This window comes from Colobus angolensis, unplaced genomic scaffold (assembly GCF_000951035.1).
Source record: "Colobus angolensis palliatus isolate OR3802 unplaced genomic scaffold, Cang.pa_1.0 Scaffold237, whole genome shotgun sequence".
In the NCBI taxonomy this organism is placed as follows: domain Eukaryota; kingdom Metazoa; phylum Chordata; class Mammalia; order Primates; family Cercopithecidae; genus Colobus; species Colobus angolensis.
Genome location: NW_012115566.1, coordinates 2,185,216 through 2,210,361, shown reverse-complemented (window position 1 = coordinate 2,210,361; position 25,146 = coordinate 2,185,216). Strand labels below are relative to the sequence as shown.

Below are 25,146 nucleotides of genomic sequence, written 5' to 3'. Positions count from 1 at the left end.
TGGTATTTAAACAAAGTTTTCCTTCCTGATTCTTACATGCTGTCATTTAGACAAATCTCTGGTCTACACGGCTGGATCTCTTTCTGCTAAATTCTGTGCTACCCTGTGAAAAAGAACTGAGATTAATAAAACGGTAGTGAGAACACAGGGAAAGATAAAAATCATAGCAAGCCTATCCAGTCATGCTGTAGTCAAACTCATAAGGATAGGGAAGGATCTTGCCTTTCATTTACCACACAAAGTGTGAGTACAAACTTTAAAAAGATAGGATACTATAGGAATAATGAAGATGTCTCCACTGGCAAAAACTGTGTGAAAAAATGCACTTGACACAGGTCTTTCCTATGGCTTCATAATAGACAAAGATTTAATTACACAATTGCTGGCTGAATCTAGAGTACTAAAATGTGGCTGTTAGAAAATGTTGCTGTCTGGGCCTGGTGTCATGCCTGTAATCCCAGCAATTTTGGAGGCCAAGGCTGGCAGATAGATTTAGGCTAGGAGTTGGAGACCATTCTGGCCTACATGGTGAAACCCCATCTCTACTAAAAATACAAAAAATTAGCCAGGCGTGGTGGCACACGCTTGTAATCCCAGCTACGCAAGAGGCTGAGGTTGAGAATCGCTTAAACCTGGGACTCAGAGGTTCCAGTAAACCGAGGTCACACCTCTGCCTTCTAGACTGGGTGACAAGAGTGTCACACACACAAAAAAAGATTACTCTTACTCAGGGATGATGGTCAGATGCAATTAAGGGTTACAGGCCTGGCATTAATGAGTAATGCTAAGTGTTTCACACTGAACATACTGTTGTCAGTGTCCTAAGTGCTTTTTATTTACCAATTTGTTTACACTTATTCTTTGTTTTTTGTTTTGTTTTTTTTTTACTTTTTGTGGTGAACAGGGTTTCACTACATGGCTTAGGCAGGTCTCCAACCCCTGGGCTCAAGCTGTCCTCCCACATCTACCTCCCTAAAAGCTGAGATTACAAGCGTGAGCCACCTGGCCCAACTCATTTAATCCTTACAACAACGGTTAGAGCTAGGAACTATTTTTATCATCATCACATAATTGTTTACAAAAACACAGAGGCTTAGAGAGCATATGCACCTCAACCCAAGATCCCACGACTAGAATATGATTGTTACAGATTTGATTGCAAATAATCTGCTTCTTATGATTGTGCTTAAATTTTTCACCATGTCACATTGCTTTGGTGGTGTAAAGTTATAAAACATTTATGTCTTAACTTTAAAAATGTATTTTTGGCCCAGCGCGATAGCTCATGCCTATAATCCTAGCACTTTGGGAGGATGAGGCAGTCAGATTGCTTAAGACCAGGAATTCGAGACCAGCCTGAACATTGTGAGACCCCTTCTCTACTAAAAAATGCACAAAAATTAGTTGGGCATGGTGGCCTGCATGTATAATCTCAGCTACTCCGGAGCCTGAGGCACGAGAACCGCTTGAACCCAGGAGGCAGAGGTTGCAGTGAGCGGAGATCCTGCCATTGCTCTCCAGCCTGGGTGACAGAGTAAGGCTCTGTCTCAAAAAAAAAAAATCTATCTATACACACACACACACACACACACACACACACACACACACACACATATATAGATATACACAGTTAAAATATATATATTATTTTTTACATCTTAAAGAGAAACTATCATTTATATCCAAAAAATTTATTTAGGCCCACTTAGCAATTCCAGATCTGACAAATTTTTGGGATTTAAAACTGTTTTTCATGTAAAATACAATTTTTTTCCCTTAACAAAAATTCAAATTTAGAAAAAGTATAATTTAAATTTCCCTGTGGTAATTACTTGGACTACAAAGTTTTGTACTTTTGCTTTAACTGAATCAATGCCACTATTATTGTCCTTCCAGATCTTTTGATATCACCAATTACACATCGATCATTTTCATGATTATAACAAAGAGTGACTGAGCCTCACCAAAAAAAAAAAAAAAGCTTTACTCACTGGATTTCATTTATGAATTTAAACTTGTGCAGCTCTTTCAATAAATCAAGTATCCAATGCCAGATGAATGGATAAAGAAAATGGGGCATATATACAATGGAATACTACTCAGCCTTAAAAAAATGAATCTTGTCATTTCTTACAACATAGATGAAACTGGAGACCATTATGCTAAGTAAAACATTAACCAGGCACAGAAAAACAAAAACTGCATGATCTCACTTACATGAGGAATCTAAAAATGTTGAACTCAGAGTAAAATGGTCCTTGCCAGAGAATGAGGATGGAGGTATAATGGGACTCAAGAGGTATAAATTCTGGAGCTCTATTTTAAAGCATGGTGACAATAGTTAATGTACTTTAAACTTGAAAATTGCTGATAGTAAGCTTTATATGTTCTCACCACAGAAACTGCGATGGATGTTAAGCTCGATGTAATCATTCCACAATGAATATATGTCAGATCAGATTGTACATGTTGTAATTTGTCATACCTTAATGAAAGTGGAGAAAAGTAAAAAAATTCTCTTAAAATCCCTTAAGAGGCCGCACGTTAGGAGGCCGAGGCGGGCGGATCACGAGGTCAGGAGATCGAGACCATACTGGCCAACATGGTGAAACACCATCTCTACTAAAAATACAAAAATTAGCTGGGTGTGGTGGCGCATACCTGTAATCCCAGCTACTCGGCGGGCTGAGGCCGAATTGGTTGCACCCAGGAGGCAGAGGTTGCAGTGAGCTGAGATCGCGCCACTACTCGCTGAAAAAAAAAAAAAAAAGAACAAAAACAAACCCAAAATACTTGTGGATTTAGGGGTTTTTCAAAAACTATTTCCGATTACCACTGTCAAGCTCACTACAGGGACTACAAGAGTTACTGGTACTGCACATTCCGTGTCTAAGTATTTTCCCCATTACGTAAACAAGATTAATGAATTTTGAGCAAGTTTCAGACCACATTACAGCTCGTACATTAGTTCTACCAACAGTGACCGCGGGTGAACGATCACGTGTGCCGCTGTCTTCAGAAAACTGCTCGCCCCAAAACTGACTTAGAAGCAAGCAGAATTCCGGCCCTACCAAATCCAGTATTACCACTCCTCAGCTGATAAAGTAGGGGGGCCCTGAAAAGGGCCTTTTATTGTTAGAAAATGACGCTCAGCCACCGAAACCGTAGAGGGTACGACCCTGGCGCTTCAGCGCGTAAACCACATCCATGGCGGTGACCGTCTTGCGCTTGGCGTGCTCCGTGTAGGTCACAGCGTCCCGAATCACATTCTCCAGAAAGACCTTCAGCACCCCGCGGGTCTCCTCGTAGATGAGGCCGGAGATGCGCTTCACGCCGCCGCGGCGAGCAAGGCGCCGGATGGCCGGCTTGGTGATGCCCTGGATATTGTCACGCAGCACCTTGCGGTGGCGCTTAGCGCCGCCTTTGCCAAGACCCTTCCCGCCTTTGCCGCGACCAGACATGATGAGCAAGACGAGTCGCACACAACGCCTTGTGAGGACTCTGGCCTGAGGCAGCGCCTTTATACGACAGTTGGCGGACCGAACTGAGAACCTGAAAGAAGTCGGCGGGAAGTCCCGCCCCGGTGGGGGAGGGGAATCGAAAGGGCCAAACCGAAATAGGGAAAAAAGGCGAGCTTCTTGTTTCCGTGTTCTGAATTTTGTAATGTGCAAAGTATTTTGTTACCACGTTATAAGGCTTTAAAAAATTGCTTTTGAACGCAGAAGATATACATCAATACTGTGGGGAATACAAGAAAGGACAAGAAAGAAGAAAGTACAAGTTGTTATCCCATCACACAGAGATCACAAGTGCTAGTTAATAACGTATTTTGCAAAGTAGTTGCACATATTTTTCCAAGAAAATGTATACAGTGTTGTATATGACGTTTTGTAACCTCCTTATATTGATTACAGTTTAATCAACTTCTATTAAAGAGATAAAATAGTGTCTATCTTTCTCAGGAATTATCAATACAGTTTTAATCAGTTCCCCAGCAATTTTTTAATCCGCTGTATTTTGAGAATAATGTTTTCAACATTCAAAATAAATTTATTTTTTCTCTATGCTTGGGACCAATACTGAAATTTGTATGATTACACCAAACTTTAAATTTTTATTACATTAATATTTAAAATTGAATTAGAGGTCCCTTGATTTGGTACTGCCGGTCTCCTCATTATTTCCTTTCCAAATTTCCTAATCTGTTTCACCAACGTTTCTGGGCAACTTTGGAGACCTTTTGTGAAGTTTGAATAAAAATCTCTTCGAGATTTTGATAATAATTGTGTTAGCGTTAGGACTTATTTGGAATAGAATTAATATCCTTAAAACAAGTTCTTATAACTAGAAAATTGGTGTTTGTAGGTTTTGTGTGTGGGGCGGGCGTTTTTTTTGGGAGGGGGATGGAATCTCGCTCTGTCGTCAGGCTGGAGAGCAGTGGCGCGATATCGGTTCACTGCAACCTCCACCTCCCAGGTTCAAGCAATTCTAATGCCTCGACCTCCCGAGTAGCGCGGCACAGGCATGCACCACCACGCCCAGCTAATTTTTTGTATTTTTAGTAGAGACCAGGTTTCACCATATTGGACAGGATGGTCTTGATCTCTTGACATCGTGATCCGCCTGCCTCAGCCTCCGAAAGTGTTGGGATTATAGGCGTGAGCCACCGCGCTTGGACGCCTGTAGGTTTTAAAAAAGACACTTTTACATGACCCAGCTAAAGATTTGTTATCAACCATTATGGGACAACTTTGTTTCCGAATATTTAATTTTCTTTCTTAGTAGTAAATACAGGGTTATACTCTGAAATTTGTATTTTTATTTTTTTGTAACAGAGTCTTGTCCTTTCGCTCAGGCTGGAGTGCAATGGCCCAATCTCGGCTCACTGCAACCTCCACCTCCCGGGTTCAAGCGATTCTCCCACCTCAGTCTCCTGAGTAGCTGGGATTACAGGCACTCACCACTACGCCCGGCTAATTTATTTGTATCTTTAGTGGAGACAGGGTTTCACCATGTTGGTCAGGCTAGTCTTGAACTCCTGATCTCATGATCCACATACCTTGGCCTCCCGAAGTGCTGGGATTACAGGTGTGAGGTCACTGCGCCCGGCCACTCTGAAATTATTTTAACCCCTATGAAAATTATAAAACTCCTATAACTATTCTAATATAATCTCTTAGTATTCAATTCTTTGTTTACAAAGTAGTTAAGAGCTGAAACTCTGGAATTAGAAGACTTTGGTTTTAGATTAAATGTTTACCTATCAGACTCGAGCTGACTTGTTACCGATCAGACACGAGGTGACTTGTTTATTCTCTTTAAATCTTTGCTCATCTACAAAGTTAGATCAGGATAGTGACGGTACTGTTGGGGTGCAGAATGATTCCCCAAAATGTGGTTCTTGGGCATGCTGAACGCTTTTGAACACTGAAAGGCCTCAGAATTAAGCTTCAGAATCAAAGCCCCTCTAACCTCGTCTTGTTTCTTTTTCCTATACATGTAAAGGAACTCTGACATGTCCTAATCGGACCAAGAAAATTTCTTAACAAAAGAAACAGAATTGCCTTCTATCCCCTCCCTAGTTATTTCATTATTGCAGAAAAGAAGACTGAATATGGATTTTGCAAGATAATGCCTTCCTCTCAGTCTCATTTAAATTACCAAGACATAGTAGATGCCGTGGCTCCTTCCCATAATCCCAGCACTGTAGGAGGTCAAGGCAGGTGGATCCCTTGAGCTCAGGAGTTCAAAACCAGCCTGGCCAACATGGTGAATCCCCGTCTCTACAAAATTTACAAAAAATTAGCCAGGTGGTGGTGCATGCCTGTAATCCCAGCTACTTGGGAGGCTGAGGCAGGAGAATCACTTGAACCTGGAAGGCGGAGGTTGCAGTGAGCCAAGATTGCACCATTGCACTCCAGCCTGAGTAACAAGAGTGAAACTCCGTCTAAAAAAAAAAAAATTAGCCAGGTATAGTGGTGCACACCTGTGTTCGCAGCTACTAGGGAGGCTGAGGTAGGAGGATCACTTGAATCCCAGAGGTGGAGGTTGCAGTGAGTGGAGACTGTGCCACTGCACTCCATCCTGGGTGATGGAGTAAGACTCCATCTCAAAATAAATACATAAATTACGAAGACAATTATTTACAAGCTAATTTCTTTCTGTGGTCCATTTATTCTCCATAACAATCTTTTATTGTCCCTCAAAGGAATTGTCTACCTTTCCCATCTCCTCCTTCCCCTATGAAAAAAGTTACATAACCTGTACCCCTTTGGGGACTGGGGTAATCACTTTGTAATTCTCCCTTGTGCACATTATTAAATTTCTCCCATTATCCTGCCTTTTGTCAGTTGGTTATCTGTGAAACTTCCCTTAGCCCCTACAGTATTTACCTCTTTGAGTTACTGTAAGAATTAATAGAGGCCAGGCTCAGTGACCTGCCTGTAGTCCCAGCTACTCTGGAGGCTGAGGTGGGAGGATTGCATGAGTCCAGGAGTGGGATGATTGTGCAAGCTCAGGAGTCACAGATCAGTCTGGGCAACATCACAAGACCTTCATCTAAAAAAAAAAAAAAAAATTAATAAAAAAAGACAATGGAGATGATGTACATAAAATATCAAGCAGAAAGCCAACCTCTATTTAATATAATTTTTTCTTTATAACTAATTTACAAATATTTTATGTTTATATTATACTTTAAATATGTTAATACATCATAAATTAATCTAATTATGTATAACACATTAAGTAGTTAATTTAAATAACAAATATTTATTTTTAGTGCATATTATCAATGTCGGGGCTCAGAAACCAATACCCCAAACTACGGCATGGTGACAAGCTGAAATGCAGAAGCCTCAAAGTCTCTTAGACCTTCTCCCCCTCCCCAACCTTTATCTGCCTATTATCCAGACTCACCAAAAATGAATCCCTGTAAGACGAATGTCATCACACCTGAAGAGCTCATTTCACACGATAAGGTATAAATTTAATTTCTTTTCCCTGATCCATTCATTCTTCCTAGTAATCCTCTCAAATGAATTCCTCTTCTCCCTCCCTCAAACTGTTTTTCTAGGATGGTGTATAAACTTCTGAACCACATTCTGGGGTGAGCAATCACTCTGATTCTCCCCATGCACATTGTAAATTCGTCTTCTTTTTTTTCTATTAATCTGCCTCACGTCCGATGTTTCAACGAACCTTCAGAGGGCACCAAATCAGTAAGGACATTAATTTAATTCAATATTTCACAAATGATACGATACCATAAAGTGATAAGGCACTATAAATCTTCCTAATTGCTCTTTGCTCCTTGGATCCCTCTGATCTTTAGGTTGCCTCCTCTAGTTTACTTACTTTGAAGCTACACATTTAACAGCTCCTCCATTTTTCTTTACATGTGTATGTAAAATTATAAACAACGATATATCACACTTGTATATTTTATTTTACTTAATAAATAAGTTTGCATTTGTCAGTGTTTTGATTATGAGTACACTGAGTTAGGATAAATAACACCAAAAATTATAATAATTATAAAGCAAAAGTTACTTTACAAGCTGTTTAGCTTAAAGAATTTTACTTCTGGAACTCAGGAACTCTGAAAATTATTACTTAGCTAGCTTTCATGATTAGATGGTGGTTCTTGGGAGAAATAGAAACAATGGAATAATTTTATCATCAACTTCAATGATCATGACAGCATATTTTATTTAAAAACTTATTTTAATTTCAAAAATCTTACAAGCCTTCTATGGAGCTGTATAATTTACTTTATATTGATGGTTGTAACAGAAACAATTATTGAAAATTTATACACACAAATAACGCAGATGACATTTTAAAAGGGAACGAATGAATTAATTCATTGAAATCAGGATGGAGTCCTCAACATCAAAAAATCATAACTTTTTTTAAAAAAGTAATATTTATGACAGTTGTGTTTGCTGTTTTATTCCAAGAAATATTAGTTGTATGCGATTGCAATTAAGACTTAAATCTAGGAAATAAAAATGTGTGCAGAGACTCAAAAATTAATGTATTTCAATGGACTAGAGATCCTGTAGAAATTCGTTTTCATTAACATGTCTTTATGAGGAACACAGTAGCTTATATAAGTTTAGGTGGAGAGGAATAGAAGGCCCTCTCGAGCTAGGAGGACTTGGTGATCTGAGGAGGAAGGGAGTGATCTTGATGAGAGAAAGGAAGCAGGAAAAACTGATAGGAACAGGACTATATGACCATGATATAATAAAAAACCTGACTTACAATGTCCATCATTCATACTGTTTTTAAGTAACACGTTCTAACGTAATCTCACACCCTAACCCCAACTCTTTCCCATCATTTACATAAAGTCCATTATGACATGTATTCTTTGCCCAAGTCAATTTGAAGCACCTTTTGGATATAGACGTTATGTATCTGGATTAATATTGTATTCCCATTTAGGAGGGTGCCTAGCACACCATAGGTGCTCAGAAAGATTCAATGGAACTCGAATAGGTAGGCCAAACGCACATGGGGTCCTAAATTCTGCAGAAGGGTCAGATACCCAAATTCTGCTTCCATGGTCTTATGAAGTATAAACTAAAAGCCTAAGCAAGGAGCAAAGGTTAGTTTACCAATTTTATCTCTGGAACCCAGGTACACTGAAAACTATTATTTAGCTAGCTTTCAGTCCTCTGTAATACAGAAAGTAAGTATCTGACACTAGGTTCATTTGAAACACTCTTGCTCTGTCACACAAGCTGGACTGCAGTGGTGCAATCATAGCTCATTGCAGCCTGGAACTCCTGGGCTCAAGTGATCCTCCTGATCTCAGCCTCCCGAGTAGCTAGGACTACAGGCTATGAGACGCCAGGCACAGTCAGTTATTTTACTTTTGTAAAGATCAGGCTGACTTCGAACATCAAGGCTCTAGCGGTCTTTCCGTCTCGGCTTCCCAAAGTGGTTGTGTTACCGGATGGTGCCAAGCAGTTCCAGGCTCTTGGTGCCAGGAGCAAACAAGTCGACACACACACTGACAGCAAAGCAAAGCAGCAAAAGTTTATTAAGCAGAGTATTACACTCTCGGCGCGGGAGAGCGCACTGACCTCTGCGAGATGAGATCAGCATCAGCTTGTTGCAGTTTAAGTCTTTTTATGTTTGTGCGTGTTTTTCTCTTCCCAGTGCCGCCTAATCTATAGCCAGTTTCTGCCCTTTTATTGATAGGTTTGTTGCTTAGTTACTTTGGCCTCTGTGGCTTGTGCATCACCTCTATCTCATAATCTTAAATACATGCAAGATATGTAGCCCATATGCAAGAACCTTAAGTAGCTGATTATCATATGGGCTTTTGTTAAGGATACTTTTTTCCTCCCTAATACGCATGCCCATCTCTGAAGAGCTGCCTTTTACTGGTTTGTTCCAGATCTTGCCGGCCACGAGGTCCTTGCTCACATTATCTCACCTTTGTTTCGGCTGCAAAAGGTTCACTGCTTGTTATCTCGCTTCTTGTTCACCCGCCCGTCCACCTTAGTTCTGCCCTTTGCTTTTACTTATTCAGCCCTCTAACCAACTTTCAGCTCCCTTTGTTATCCTCTTGCCTCACTTTTCCTATTGTTTTCAGCTGTATTGCAGGCGCGAGCTGCCGCGCCTAAATTTCTTGATGTGCCCTGAATATTTCAATATCTACTTTGTATCTCAAAACAATGTGGTGTAAAAGCCCTTTGGTTTTGCTTCATCTCTATACAGCATTCTAGTGCCATTGCAAGATGACTCGACATCGGATAAAACTGTGGAACACAGCTCTACTTGGTGAAAAAGTAGGTGGCTCTGAAAAGAACCTTTTTGGTTTGGGCCGAGGTATGAGTAATGCAGTACTCCAGACCCACTACTTGCCCTTGGCCTTGTGGTGGCTCTCAGTTTTCTTAGGCAGCAGCACAGCCTGGATGTTGGGCAGAACACCACCCTGGGCGATGGTCACTTTACCAAGCAGCTTGTTGAGCTCCTCGTCGTTGCGGATGGCCAGCTGCAGGTGGCGCGGGATGATGCGGGTTTTCTTGTTGTCGCGGGCCGCGTTCCCAGCCAGCTCCAGGATCTCGGCGGTCAGGTACTCCAGCACCGCCGCCAGGTACACAGGCGCGCCGGCACCGACCCGCTCGGCATAGTTGCCCTTGCGGAGCAGTCGGTGCACTCGGCCCACGGGGAACTGAAGACCCGCTCTAGAAGAGCGGGTCTTAGCTTTGGCGCGAGCTTTGCCGCCCTGCTTGCCACGTCCCGACATGACAAAAATACTCAATCAGCAGTGTGCCTGAGACTGACCCAACACTAAGGCTCGGCTACTTATAGTCAATACGGGCACGAAAACTAAGCTATGCTATTGGCTAACATTACAGTTTCGCTTTAACCAATGGGATTGCGCTTTTGAAAAACACTTATTTTGATTGGACAAAGTTAATACACGTTTCCAGGACTCACCACTAGTTAAACGCACACCTTCATTGTCTGCCCTATTTGCGTTAAGAAGCAGGGAATAAGCGGTAGGTAGACAGTGCTACCGACTTTCTTCTCGTTTTTTTCTCCAATTTTCCGGCAGTTACTACCAGCCATGCCTGAACCCTCAAAGTCCGCTCCCGCCCCGAAGAAAGGCTCCAAGAAGGCGGTGACAAAGGCCCAGAAGAAGGACGGCAAGAAGCGCAAGCGCAGCCGAAAGGAGAGCTACTCCGTGTACGTGTACAAGGTTCTGAAGCAGGTCCACCCCGACACCGGCATCTCCTCTAAGGCCATGGGAATCATGAACTCCTTCGTCAATGATATCTTCGAGCGCATCGCGGGTGAGGCTTCCCGCCTGGCGCATTACAACAAGCGCTCGACCATCACCTCCAGGGAGATCCAGACGGCCGTGCGCCTGCTGCTCCCCGGGGAGCTGGCCAAGCACGCGGTGTCGGAGGGCACCAAGGCCGTCACCAAGTACACCAGCTCCAAGTGAGCCCGCCCACCGCGGAACGTTCGGTCAGTCTCGGCCCACACCCCAAAGGCTCTTTTCAGAGCCACTCAGTCTTCCCAAAGAGAGCTGGCACTCACTTTTCTTACAGCAAATATTTCTTAATTGTTACAAAGAAGATTTACAAGATTCCTTATTTTATCCTTGTTAGAAACTAGTTTTGGCTCAAGCCTCTAATCCCAGCACTCTGGGGAGCCGAGGCGGGTGGATCACGTGAAGTTAGGAGTTCAAGACGAGCCTGGCCAACATGGTGAAACCCCCGTATCTACTAAAAAAACAAAAAAATTAGCTGGGCGTGGTGGCGGACGCCTGTGATCCCAGCTACTCGGGAAGCTGAGGCAGGAGAATGGCTTGAACCCGGGAGACGGAGGTTGCAGTGAGCCGAGATCGGGCCATTGCACTCCAGCGTGGGCAATAAGAGCGAAACTCTGTCTCAAAAAAGAAAGAAAAAAGAAATTAATTAGCACTGCAGTGTACTGCATGTTGCAGCAACGCTTGAGACAATGTTTTATCTGAAGAAGGATCAGGTTTATCATCAGACAAACCTAGTAAAGGGAAAATTCAATTCCTGTTGACCCCAAATAAAATATAATATTTAAGTGTCAACTGGTAAAATATCCGTACTGTTTACGGCGCTCTGTCCCTAAACTTCATGTGTACTTTAGTAATGAAGCAGTTGGCACACACAGAAACGTACAAATCGACTTAAACTTGTTTATTTTGAGAGTGGTGCTCTTTCTCCTCCCTTGTTCCCAGTTTGGGTTTGCTAAATATTAAGATAGAAAGGCAGCAGAAAAAAGTTTGAACCCAGTTTACAGCATCGTACACGTCAATCGGGCCGAGTTGATGTCGATGGCCAATCCCGACGCTGCGCGGGCAGTTTGAAACTTGACCACTGTTTTCTCTGGTGAGTGTTCTAACTGGGAAAATTCTTGGCAGTGCGGGTTTTTTGGAGGATTCTTGCCGTTTTACTCATTCCCATATTTCTCTTGTGTGGAATTCCTGTTTATGAACACAGTTTCTATTCCCTACCTTTTCTGTTAGGATCTGCTCCATGTTTTCTTATCTGTGTCACTTGCATTTACTGTATCTCTATTAATTGGAATAAATTTTAAAAGAAAAAAATAGAGGAGGAGAAGGGCTGTTCTCCATTGTTTTCCCCCACCACCAACTGAGGAAATCAGAATGAGTGTCTTCATTTTAAACACTTAGGAGTGGCATATTTAAAAGTATTTTGGTCTTTGCCAAGAATCAGTGTGGGAACTCTTCCACATCGAATTGTATTTGCTGAAGGTTTTTGATAGTATTTTTTATCCAGTAAGTGTACTCCAGTGACCCAACTGTTTGACTCCTAGATGTTTACATGAGAGAATATTTTGCACACATGCAACAGGAGACATATGAGAATGGAAAATATGCTATTTTTAATAGATAAAAGTACTAGAGACAACTACATGTTCATGGTCAAAATAATGCATTTATTGAGGTATACACAGTAGTATCTGGTTGAATTTTAGAAACATAGGTCTCAGAAGGTTCATATATAATAACATTTTTTAAAACTCAAAAGTAAAACCATGGCTGGGCATGGTCCTCACGCCTGTAATCCTAGCACTTTGGGAATGCTGAGGTGGGAGGATTGCTTAAGCTCAGGAGTTTGAGACCAGCCTGGACAACATGGTGAGACCCTATCTCTTAAAAAACAAAACAAAACAAAAAAACAGTAAAATGAACGTAAAACCAAATTATACATTGTTGAAGTATATATAGAAGCACTTACACAGAATAAGTATACATAAGTGTGTGATAATGAAAACTTTTAAGAGAGAGTTTTAAAAATACTTGGCAGTGGCTATCTTAGTGATAAAGGCAAGACATGGGATAGGGAAACACACAGAGGTAAATACCAGTTGTTGCCAATATTCCAGTTTGGGGTTAGATGTTTTATCATGGGTTTTGATATAATTTGATTTAAACTTTATATATATATATATATGTGTGTGTGTGTATATATATATATATATTTAGATGGTGTCTCACCGTGTCACCCAGGCTGGAGTGCAATGGCACGATCTCGGCTCTCTACAACCCTCACCTCCCGGGTTTAAGCAATTCTCCTGCCTCAGCCTCCCTAGTAGCTGGGTTTACAGGAGCCAGCCACCATGCCCAGCTGATTTTTTGTATCTTTAGTAGAGATGGGGTTTCACCATGATGGCCAGGCTAGTCTCGAACTCCTGACCTCATGATCCGCCCGCCTTGGCCTCCCAAAGTGCTGGGATTACAGGCATGAGCCACTATGCCCAGCCTGATTTACACTTTAAATATATGTTACATATATTAAATTTATGTATCAAATACTATACTGGAAAATATAATAGGAAAAAACTCCCAGTGTAAAAACAAGTTACAAGCATCACATAGTTTGTCATAAAGGAAAATTTATAGATGAGAAACTCAAACCTAATAGTGTTTCCATAAATATTATTCATTTTCTAAATATTGTTCATTCCTCCTCCTCTCTTAAGGAGGAGAAAAAGAAGACTCACGGAGGACATTAAGAAGGCGGATGGTTTCCGAAAGCTCAAGATTTTGGCTAAAATTAAGAGTCAGCAACCAATCTCCAGGTGCCCTTGCTTCTCAATCTGTAGACTAAAGACCCTAGACCAGGCCGGGCGCGGTGGCTCAAGCCTGTAATCCCAGCACTTTGGGAGGCCAAGGCGGGCGGATCACAAGGTCAGGAGATCGAGACCATCCTGGCTAACACGGTGAAACCCCGTCTCTACTAAAAAATACAAAAAACTAACCGGGCGAGGGGGCAGGTGGCGGGCGCCTGTAGTCCCAGCTACTCGGGAGGCTGAGGCAGGAGAATGGCGTGAACCCGGGAGGCGGAGCTTGCAGTTATCTGAGATCCGGCCACTGCACTCCAGCTTGGGTGACAGAGCGAGACTCCGTCTCAGAAAAAAAAAAAAAAAAAAAAAAAGACCCTAGACCAAAAATCCTGATTCCTAGGAAGTGCTTGGAGGACCCTGATGGTACTTCATTACAGTTGATTTCTTCACATTATTTGATTATTTTGATTATTGATCTGCGTTTGGCACAGAATTGATACAATTCAGACTTCATGAAATCCATTTAATTAAATGTTCTTTCTCTCTGCTTCTCCATCTATCTAAATCCTAACTTATCCTCCAAAGTTCACACAAGTCTCACTCTCTGAAGCCCTCTCTATTAGAACCTAGCTGAGCTGTCTTCCTTCAGCTCCTCTAAGCTCTTATAAATCTCTACTTAACTTCCCACAAAATCTTTGTAACATCTCTCTGGAGGCTGTGTGTGTGTATGTATATGTGTATTTTGTATATATGTTATGTATGTGTATGCGTGTATACTCCTCTCTCTGTTAGAACAGAGATTATACTCTTTTCATTTATGTATCTTCTGTCCTCCCACCATTTCACACCAAAATACTTGAGGACAGTAAATTCATCATACATTTGAGTTTTTTCATCACAACTTTTCATAGCACAGGTGCCGTTGAGCCTCTCCATTAATACAGATAATCAGCAGGAAATTCTGTTGTTGGTTTGTTTTATGGAATGGAGAAATCTGTAGTTAAAATCCAGAAGAGAAAGTGAGAAGGGGATTTAGAAGGATTAAGTTACCTAAACACATTCTCCAGGCCAGAATAAAGAATAGTGAAGTGACTCCTTATCAAACATACAGAGAATATAGATAGATGTCTATATTTCTGCATGTATATGTCTATATGTAAGTTTGGGCCATCAGGGACTACTTGAATAACTTGGAATTGTCAGCAGGGAAGAAGATGTCTAGAAGAATATTGTATGTGGGGTGGCTAAAATCTGTGTGGAGAATGGAGAGAAGCATTAAGAAAAAAATTGAACACTTCTTTACAAAGTTCACATATCAGGCCCATTACTCTCAGTTATTAAGAAGGTTAAAATTTCTAAAACAGAGAGAGAAAGAGAAATAAGGACTCAAAGATAGATCTTTTAAGTTATTTGCACCTCGTAGCCAAGTATGGTACCCTCTGTTGCTGAAACAATCTTGATTAATTTATGAGATTGCTAATCAGCCTTGGAGAATTGATTAGAGCTAATCCAAACCAGCATGTCACGTTAGTGCTTTACACTGGAACTTTTATATGGTAGCTGCAAGAAAGCACATGATTCATGCTTTGCCCCATATAACTTTTTTTTTGTGTGTGTATATATACATATATATGTATGTGTGTGTATATATATATATATATGTACACACACACACACATATATTTTTTTTTCCTGAAAACAATTTATAGGGCAAAAAGGAACAGATTGGAACATAGAATTATAAGAGAGAATCTGGTCCTAAAGGACTTTTTTTTTTTTCTTTTTTTATAGCTATGTCTTGAAAAAAACAACTGTTTACCTGAATAAATGGTCTTTGGCCAGACTAGAAAAATTTATATTTTCCTCATTGGAAACAGAGCACTCCCTTCCATGGAGATTGCAAGAAACATACTAACAAAGCCTAATTCTTTTTCACTCATTTCTAGATTTCATGCAGTCTACCATTCTTCAGTTATGACATAGTATTGGACATACTCCTTTTTTATTTTGTTTGTTTTATTTTGTTTTTGTTTTTTTGTTTGTTTATTTCATTACAGCAAACATTGCCTGATAAAGGGCATGTTAAATTAATGTGATCACAACTTATCTGACAGGGTCCATTTCCTGTTACTTGATGTGGAAAAACATTGTGTGAATTTCATCATCCATCCATTTCCAAACTATCTCAAATATCTGTTACTTCTGCAGATGGTCAATTTATTCATTTCCCAATTCCTTTTAACTTGTATTTCAGAGCCTCTCCTTTTCTGATACTGTCACCAAATCATAAAGGTTAGGAGACTGCATGAGGTAAAGCAGATGCGTGGTACTAACAAACAGGAGAAAATTTTTCCACACTTGAATAATGATAAAAATGTCTGTCCAGGTGCGGTGGCTCATGCCTGTAATTCCAGCACTGTGGGAGGCCGAGGTGGGTGGATCACCTGAGGTCAGGAGTTCAAGACCAGCCTGGCCAACATGGTGAAACCCCCATCTCTACGAAAAATACAAAAATTAGCCAGGCATGGTGGCGTGCACTTGTAATCCCAGCTACTCGGGAGGCTGAGGCAGGAGAATTGCTTGAACCCAGAAGGCAGATATTACAGTGAGCCAAGATTGTGCCACTGCACTCCAGCCTGGGTGACAGAGCAAGATTGCATCTCAGAAGAAAAAAAAAATTTTTTATATTAATTTCCAGAGTTGAACATGCACACAAGTATCTCTAGGGGGTTGGTAAATGTGAGTGATGAAACTTAACAAGGTTTTATTGAGGGTCAGAAAATGCAAAGAACAATGGGGATAGACTGCGAGAACAAATAACTTCATCCCCTGACAGTAAGAATTCCCACTGATGTAAGGAAAAATAAAAGTGCCTCAGTCATAGTTCTTTAGTTATACTAGAGAAAAGGGATTATTTTTGATGGAGAAATTAAGAAACACTGTAAGAAAACACTGGGATTCTAAGTGTATTAATTTGGGAAGAGCCTTAAAATCCCAAGGCACAAGAGCAGCAACTCAGGCTTTGAAATCATATAGTCAGGTCCTAGTGCAACCATTTGGAGTAGGAGTGAGGGTTGTGACCTGTATTTATTGACCTTCTGTGAGGTTGGTGCTTGTGTAGCTCATTAAACAGGGCTTACAAATGAGAATTTATAAAAAGCAGTGGTTCTCACACCTGTCAGGCCTAGGCTCCCTTTGTATGTCTAATATTTTTATGGTCCTTTTTACAGCCTGAAATTAAATTCTTAGGTAATACTATCTAACTTAATTTTTCAAAAATTGCTAAAGCAGCTTAATATGATATAAAAGCTAAATAAGGGATGGTATTTTAATAATAAAGATGGTACTTTCAACCTATAAATGCTTGGGCCCTATACTAGAAAACAAAATGAAGTAGTTGGATATTTTAGCTCTCTATGGAACTATCCCAAATGCAACAAGGACCAAACCAACTGACTTAGGTAACTCAAATACCACAAGGGACATTACTCTCAGCAATGTGATTTTTTCTTTTTGAAAAGACCAATAATGCTGAGTGACATTTGAATACAACAAAATATAGTCTTCTCTTAATTTGTAAAGTGATTGCATTCTTGGAAAATTCAGTGCACATTAAATTATGCACACACACAAACATTGCATACTTATGTGTAAAAGGAATTCTGTTTTAGCCTCAAATAATCAGGTTTTTCACCTTCAGATTGATTTTGAGATACGTGGAAGTCATGCATGAGTTGAGACTTCTTCACAGGATATCTAGCATCCCTGGTCCTTCCCTAAATGTCCCTAAATGTCAGTACTGTGCCCTCTCCCAATCACCAGGACAACAACGACAACAACAAAAACCCAACTTATTTAATTTCCAGAATGCTCCCTAAGAACCATCACTCTTCTATGAGAACAATTACATTAATTACTTTCATTGCAGAAACTACATAGAGGACATGTCAAAGCTGAGAGTGGCTGGAGGGCTTCTAATAATGCCAGAATGTCCCCCAGAAATAGTCTGCAGTGCTGATAAGTCAGTTGCAGAAGAAAAATACTTGAGGCATCTGCCCTAGGTAGGCCAATTTGTCTATGCGGCCGGTTGGGTATCTCTAAACTTCTTTTCTTCCCTCTAGAGGTTACCTGTGGACATGTGAATAAGCAGAGGGTCTTATTACTGAGAAGAGGTGGACAGCCTGTGATGGCAAAGGGTCATCAACTCGGAAGTCCTCCCCATTTGCTATTGCTCAGGCCAGTTTATTAAAATTCTGCTTCTGTAGGTATAGCGCTCCATTGGCTTTGAACTAAGGCAGCAGCCATCAGATTCACATTCAGCTTTAGCCTGATAAACAAAAAAGCAGAGAAAGGTAATTGAAATGTAAGTAGTTGGCCACTTCTGTGGGGTCCACTGTGATACCAGAGCTCCTGTATACATCCTAGACCTTAAGAACACATGGAAACTCAGCTGTTCTAAAAATGTAATACAGAGCTATGCTGATCCCAAAGAAACAAAGAGTTCCCCACAGCCCCCTTCTAGGTAGGGCTTTGCAACAGGCACCTCACTGCAGATGTCTCAATAGCTTCTCTCATCTGGCCACCAGCAATACTTCTTAAACAGATATGTCTTCACTGTGTTAAATCAGTCAGAGAGATGTTGATGAATTCCCCTTCTTGGAACTTCATTGCTAGACGTGGAGCAAGAATATGTTCTGGGAAAGATAAGGCATATTGCAACTGCTTCTTCTGAGACAGATTCTCCAAATCTCAGAATTTGCTTTCTGGTCTTGTGTCCTTTTTACTGACATGTTGTGCCAGACTAGAAGGAAAGGAATGAAAATAAATGTGGGTTTGGGGGAAGAGGAGGCATGGAGGAAGGCCTATGTAGGTCAATTTGTCCGTGTGCCTGGTTGGGTATTTCTAAACTTCTTTTCTTCCCCTCTAGAGCTGTGGGCATGTGCATAAGCAGAGGGTCTTAATGCTAAGAAGAGGTGGACAACCTGTGATGGCAAAGGGTCATTAACTCGGAAATCCTCCCCATTGATTATCATTGAATGTGCCCTTGGAGAAACAGTCAGTACAAAAGAACATGGTCATTGTCCTAAAGGACATACATCATAATAGACGACAACTAAAGAAGCCTTAATGATATATATAATTGATATATCAGGATTTAGTGTGGTGTGTCCTAAGTCAGAGAGATGGGACAGAATGGGCAAATTCTTCAACAAAACAGGCACCAGGGCTCAAGAAACACAATGCCCAGGCTGATTAGTTTAGATTTGTTTGTGTGGAAAGGAAAGCACTGTTTTGAAAAGTGTTTTTGCCTGGCACGGTGGCTTACGCCTGTAATCCCAGCACTTTGGGAGGTCGAGGCGGGCGGATCACGAGGTCAGCAGATCAAGACCATCCTGGCTAACACAGTGAAACCCCGTCTCTACTGAAAATACAAAAAAAATTAGCCGGGCGTGGAGGCGGGCCTGTAGTCCCAGCTACTCGGGATGCTGAGGCAGGAGAATGGCATGAACCTGGGTGGCGGAGCTTGCAGTGAGCTGAGATTGCGCCACTGCACTCCAGCCTGGGCGACAGAGCGAGACTCGTCAAAAAAAAAAAAAAAAAAGTGCTTTTAAGAAGAAAAAGAAGTGACATTTGGAGATTTTAATTGGTCAGAATTGAACAGAGTAATAAGACTAGGAAAGAAGACCTCTTTGGCAGTAATCTAGGGATAAATAATCCATACTGGGAGCCCTTTACTTTCCATTGCCAGTGCTGACCTACTCTGTACCCACCTCCTCTCTCCTGGTTATTGCATAGCTTCTACCTGTAGTACCTGCTCCTATCTCTGTGCCTCTCTAGTCTGTGCTCCCCTCAGCATCCTGATACCCTTCTAAAATTTTCGGTCAGATCACCTGCTCCTTGACTTAGAAACTTCCAAAGCCCTTACCTTGCCTTATGAGGTTTTGCATACTCTGGCCCCAGTGATGTATTTGGCCTGGTCTTCTAGGGCTGTCTCACTTGTTTCCTCTACTCTAGCCACCCTGGTCCCCTTGATGTTCCTCAAACTGCTGAGCATTGTGTCCCTGTGAGCCCCTGTACTTTATTTTACCTCTGACTGGAACACACCTCCATCATTTTCCCCTTACTTCCTGCAACTTGCCATCTAAAGGTGACTTTTCCACATTTTTGTTATGATAGAGGGTCCTTATTGGTACCATGTGAGAAATTACCTTGATGCCCTGGTAGGCTCCAAGTACAGTCCCATGCAAGCTCTCCCAGAGGACACAGCACAAATAGGTTTGCAGACTATGCAGTAAAATGCTCAAATCACAGCTTCATTAAAAAACATAGCAAAGAGCAAGGGGAAAAAGAAGAACAGATAAACAGTTTAGTGTGTAAGTGAATTGGAAGAACCACACTACCTGAATCAAGTGTGAGCAATTTCCATATATCTGAGCTCTCTTACATCGCTGAATCAACCTGTAGGACAGACACAGAGATATATGTGCCTGGTCCCAACCAATTAGTTGGTTGAACAGCCATGGATTTTATTTTTGTTTCTGAAGTAGAGAACTTATGGTGTCTCCAATGTGTGGCTGACTCAAGGCCTCATGAATAATGAGTCAGTGCTTCAATGTCTCATATATCTGTGAATTCTGAATGTGTGGCTCCTTTTGTATATTTTGTGCCTCATGAACATTAGGTATCTTTTGACCCTTCCATCCCTTATATCTATATTTAACAACATATTCTCTATTTACTAACTAGTTATGTCTACTTAAAACATCTTAAAGCGTTTTTGCCTACATTTTACTAGCTAAAAGTATATTTATCTTTTATAATAGAATTGCTCATTTACAAAAGTAAATATGTGTTACAATCCATATCATTTATTGGTGTATCCCTGACACATAGTAGGCTCTCAATACATATATGCTGAATGAGAGAATTGTGTTTTCTCTCTCCTTTTCTCCTTCCCCTCCTCCTGCTTTTTCTGCTACACACTCTCTCTCTCTCTCTCTCTCTCTCACACACACACACACACACACACACACGTTGGACAGGAATCCCAGAGATCTGGGTTCTGGTGTGACAGCATGCTTTTCACAAATACTTCTTGGTTTCCATTCCTTCAAATGTAAATAAAGGTAGGGTTTAGTAAGATGATCTTTGTGTTTCCTTCCAGGATTCAGAGTTTCATCAATAATTTCTTTATTCCTTTGCTCTACGAGGTTTCTTTGTGCTGTGGCTTTAATGTAGCCTATCAAACACATTTCAACAAAATCAAAAGCCTTTTGTTTTGCCCATCACCGTTGCTAGGAGGATCACTGCCAAGATCCCAAAGTGGAGGAAATTTTTCCTATAGAACATAACTGAATTTTGTACTAAGCAAGCTAAAACCAGAGAAAGATTAGATTTTAAAACTTTTAAAAGTGAAGCTAGGAGAGGTGCCTCATGTGTATAGTCCCAGCTACTTGGGAGGCTGGAGTAGGAAGATAGCTTGAGCCCAGAAGTTCAAGGCTGCAGTGAGCTAGGATGGCCCCACTGCATTCCAACCTGGGTGACTAACGGGACCATGTTACTTAAAACAAAATAAAGTACACAATCTTTAAAAGTGATATGAAATCAAAACAATAACAATAGGTAAGACTATGGAAGTTTCCAGAGCTGTCTTTTTAATTACCAAAAAAACTAGAATAACATTCTTATGAAAGGATTAAACAACAATTAAATAACATTATGGATTGCCATCATTGTAAAAACAAGAATTAAAAGGCAATATAGGCTGGGCACGGTGGCTCACACCTGTAATCGCAGCACTTTGGAGGGCCAAGGTGGGCGGATCACCTGAGGTGGGGAGTTCGAGACCAGCCTGACTGACATGGAGAAACTCCATCTCTACTAAAAATACAGAATTAGCCAGACTTGGTGGCACATACCTGTGATCCCAGCTACTCAGGAGGCTGAGGCAGGAGAATCACTTGAACCCAGGAGGCGGAGGTGGCAGTGAGCCAAGATCACGCCATTGCACTCCAGCCTGGGCAACATAAGCGAAACTCTGTCTTAAAAAAAAAAAAAAAAAAGTGATATAAGGTTGTTTATGTATTTCTTATCTATTTAACTACTAAACTTCTGGAAGACATCTTGTTACTGAAGAACAAAAAAATACACTATTCAGCCAATTAACCACTTACTGCTGTATTTCCCTTTTGTTCAAATTGCATATGAAGATACATATAGGTGACCTAATTTGTTTAATTTGCAGTATTCCCAAGATATAAACTAGTGGTTGCCCATTAAAAGTCTCTTAGGCTGTGATCTTGAGATATGGAAAAGAGAGAAATTTTGAATTTTTGCTTAAAGCCTAGCATTCAAAGCTAAATAGGTATGGCCTATATCTTTCTGGAAGCCATATTATGTTAGACACTACTTTAAAAATAATAATTTTAATTTAATATATTATACTAAAACATCGATACAAACTATTTGCCAGAGGATTTCTTCAACTGCTTAGAATGAAGAAAAGTATCCTTTAATAAATTAAGGGATTTTTGTGTGTGTTTTAATTTCTTAAGGCTATGTTTTATATCGTGCTTGCTTTAATAGTAGAATTAATACAGAATATAAAACTGAAAGTATAGGCATCGCCTATTAATGCAAAAATTCAAGTTTTACATAGAACTAGGAGGTCCTGTAATGATAACTTCTAAAGTGTCTGCACTTTTCAAAGAAAAAACACCCTGTAAATTTACATCTCAGTTATCTTAATTAATATTAGAAGTTTGTACATGTGATGTGAATATATATGGAGTTGCATCTAAAATACATTATAACCCAAGTGTACTACTATCACTTACTAGTTGGTTCTTGTGAAATGGTGTTTCAAGAATATTGAACTATATAAATAATTGCACTAAAATTTTGGAGACAACATTGACACTGGACTTTAAAAGTAATTCTAGATATTAATTTTAATGCATTGTAGCTTGATCATAATTTAATTATTTTTTCCAACATTTTAAATTGACATCTTGAAAATAAACTATAGAATATCAAGAAATTCTGTGTATATTAAAGTATTTATATTTGGCCACATTATTGTGTGCTCATGAAGCTCATCTCAGCAGTGGGATGGAGAATATAGATAGGTCCAATCTTTTGACGCTTTAGCTACATATTCCATGAGCCAAATGACACTTTATACATACATACACTTAATACATAATTCATATTATATTTAATGGAGTTAATGGAATAATAATAAACTGGACATCAATGATACCTTTGTAATTTTGTTGTTCTCTTGGAGTAAGAGTGTTAGAAAATTAAAATTCCATTTCATTTTCTTTTCAAACAACTGCTATATACATAATAAAAACTGGGAGGCATCATTTAGAACTTTAAAGTACAACAAAACAAAACAAAACACACACAGTAACTGCATACATTTATTAGCTGTGGAGTATATTAATTGTCCTAAATGCTCAATGTAGTATGTTAAAGTCACTACTGTGACTTTAATAATATGTGGATAAAAGTCCATTGTTGTGCTTTCTAAAATTTTAAACAATATTGTTCTTTAAACACATTATTTAAATTAACAACCCATAATATAGTAAATTAACCTTGGTAAAGGAATTTTTTTTATGACAGAGAAGAATGAAGCTTTTAGATCGGGAAGAAAAGTGAGTTAGTTTTAAAAAGGAAAACTTTTTAGGAAGGATAAAGGACATTCAGTGAAAGGAGTAACATGCACTCATCCTTTAAAAACACTGTTCTTTGATACGTGAGAGAGGAGGAAATAAAAGCAAAAAATGTCAGTGTTTTAAATCTGTCACTAAAAGATCATCTAAAAGTCCCACAAGTCAACCAGGTGCATCAGTGCACACAGAAAACAATCTAACGTAAACTGTAGTGTAGAGATTTTGAGTTTATAGTCAAGAACCCAAAGTTCTTGAAGAGGATCCAATTACAAGTTTTGGGGAATAGGAAATCCTAATGAGTGTAGGACATCATGCTGATGGAAGGTGAGGATGATCTCAGATGTCTGGAGAAGCAATAAAAAGTAAGTTAGGGCAGGAGAGAGGCAACAAAGCCTGAAAGAATCCCCACTAAGAATTAGTATTGCTAATTAGAGAATTTTAATTAAACAGAACAATTACAGTTGTCAATTGGAATAGATTCAGCATGTAAAACACCAGGATGAACTGAATAAGACGCTTACACTGTGGTCTAGGATTTGTCTTCTCCTAGGTCACTGTGCCCTACATCTCTGAGATGAGCATCATACTCTCCAGGAGGGTCCCATCCTTCCATTTGTAAAGTTCTGTTGTATTTACGTTGGGGAAAACTCCACCTCCTACCAAGCTATAGATCAAGGTTCAAAAGAGAGCTCCCTGGAAAACTCCTTGGTGCTTTGTTCACTGAAATGTTATTTCAGGAGAGCATATTTCATCTTAATGGCTGTCATTGCTGGGAATCCAAACGCTAATTCCCAAGGCATTCTCAAATTATCATCTGCATCAGCTTCTGCCATAGTCATCCCCACCAGTGTCACCAACAATATTGTTACTAAGAACATAATTTTTTAAAAATGTTTGCTTTTTCTTTTTTTTTTGTCCTAAGGACAGTGATTTCTGTAATGGCAACAATTGCAGTGATTTTCAAAATGTGATCTGGGGACCCTTGAGACCCTTTTAGTGGGTCTGTGGGCTAATATTTCATACTAATTCTGACACTTATTTTTCTTTTTCATTATTATTTTCAGATGACATTTATATTGCAAGAGATTGAATGCAGAAACAAGAATTCAGCTGTCTTTTATTAAACAAGACATTAGAGAGATTCGCAAAAATGTAAAACAGTGTCACTCTTCTTTTTATTTTAAAAATATAGCTATTTTTCATAAAATATGTACGCTAACATCAAATGGGTTTATTATTATTTTTAAATGAATTAACCAATTTTTTTGTTTTACTCTATAATATGGTAAATATCAATAGTTATAACCTACAGAAACACAAATTCTTTGGATCCCAAAGCTCCACCACCTAACGTGCTATAGATCAAAGTTCAAAAGAGAGCTCCCTGGAAAACTCCTTAGTGCTTTATTCACTGAAATGTTATTTCAGGAGAGCATATTTCATTTTAATGACTGTCTGCTGGAATCCAAACTCTAATTCCCAAGGCATTCTCAAATTGTCAACTGCATCACTTCATTACTTTTTAAGAGTATAAGCAGGTCATGAGACCAGAAGTTTCAAGAACTGCTGCCTCAGGGTATATACCACACTCGTAACGTTTATTTAAGTTCAAATGACTATTTTTCAAAGTATTTGGAGTATCCCTTCCTGCACACTTATGTTATGATCTAGATATACAGATCCATTTAATTCATTTTGCTGTTGATGTCTAGGGATTGGATTTTTAAATATTTGGTTCTACCATTAAATAAAATATTTTTACATAGTCCCAAGGTCAAATCGAATTATATCCAAAGAAATCTTTCTCCTTCATCCTAATAGCCTCTCTCACCTTAGAGTAATAATTTTAAATGTTGTGATATATCCT

The 25,146-nt window shown here is 39.8% G+C and overlaps 3 protein-coding genes across 4 annotated transcripts; 1 reads left to right on the top strand and 2 right to left on the bottom strand.

Annotated features, from left to right (window-relative positions):
• Positions 1 to 3,105: 3,105 nt before the first annotated feature.
• On the bottom strand, positions 3,106 to 3,488 carry LOC105513882 (histone H4). Its single transcript, XM_011944932.1, has one exon. It carries the CDS (start codon positions 3,459 to 3,461, stop codon positions 3,150 to 3,152), a length of 312 nt encoding a protein of 103 aa, XP_011800322.1. The 5' UTR covers positions 3,462 to 3,488; the 3' UTR covers positions 3,106 to 3,149.
• Positions 3,489 to 7,426: 3,938 nt separating this feature from the next.
• Positions 7,427 to 10,296, bottom strand: LOC105513880 (histone H2A type 1). Its single transcript, XM_011944929.1, has one exon. It carries the CDS (start codon positions 10,265 to 10,267, stop codon positions 9,875 to 9,877), a length of 393 nt encoding a protein of 130 aa, XP_011800319.1. The 5' UTR covers positions 10,268 to 10,296; the 3' UTR covers positions 7,427 to 9,874.
• A 175-nt stretch (positions 10,297 to 10,471) lies between these two features.
• On the top strand, positions 10,472 to 24,501 carry LOC105513881 (histone H2B type 1-N). 2 transcript variants are annotated; one of them, XR_001002093.1, is made up of 3 exons: positions 10,478 to 10,995; positions 13,513 to 13,611; positions 24,344 to 24,501. XR_001002093.1 is itself a non-coding variant. In XM_011944930.1 (2 exons), the coding sequence occupies exon 1, from the start codon at positions 10,592 to 10,594 to the stop codon at positions 10,970 to 10,972; it is 381 nt and encodes a 126-aa protein (XP_011800320.1). In that variant the 5' UTR covers positions 10,472 to 10,591; the 3' UTR covers positions 10,973 to 10,999; positions 13,516 to 13,609. The 2 variants fall into 2 exon arrangements, 1 of the variants encoding a protein (XP_011800320.1); XM_011944930.1 differs by lacking the exon at positions 24,344 to 24,501 and having other exon boundaries at positions 10,472 to 10,999; positions 13,516 to 13,609.
• Positions 24,502 to 25,146: the final 645 nt, after the last annotated feature.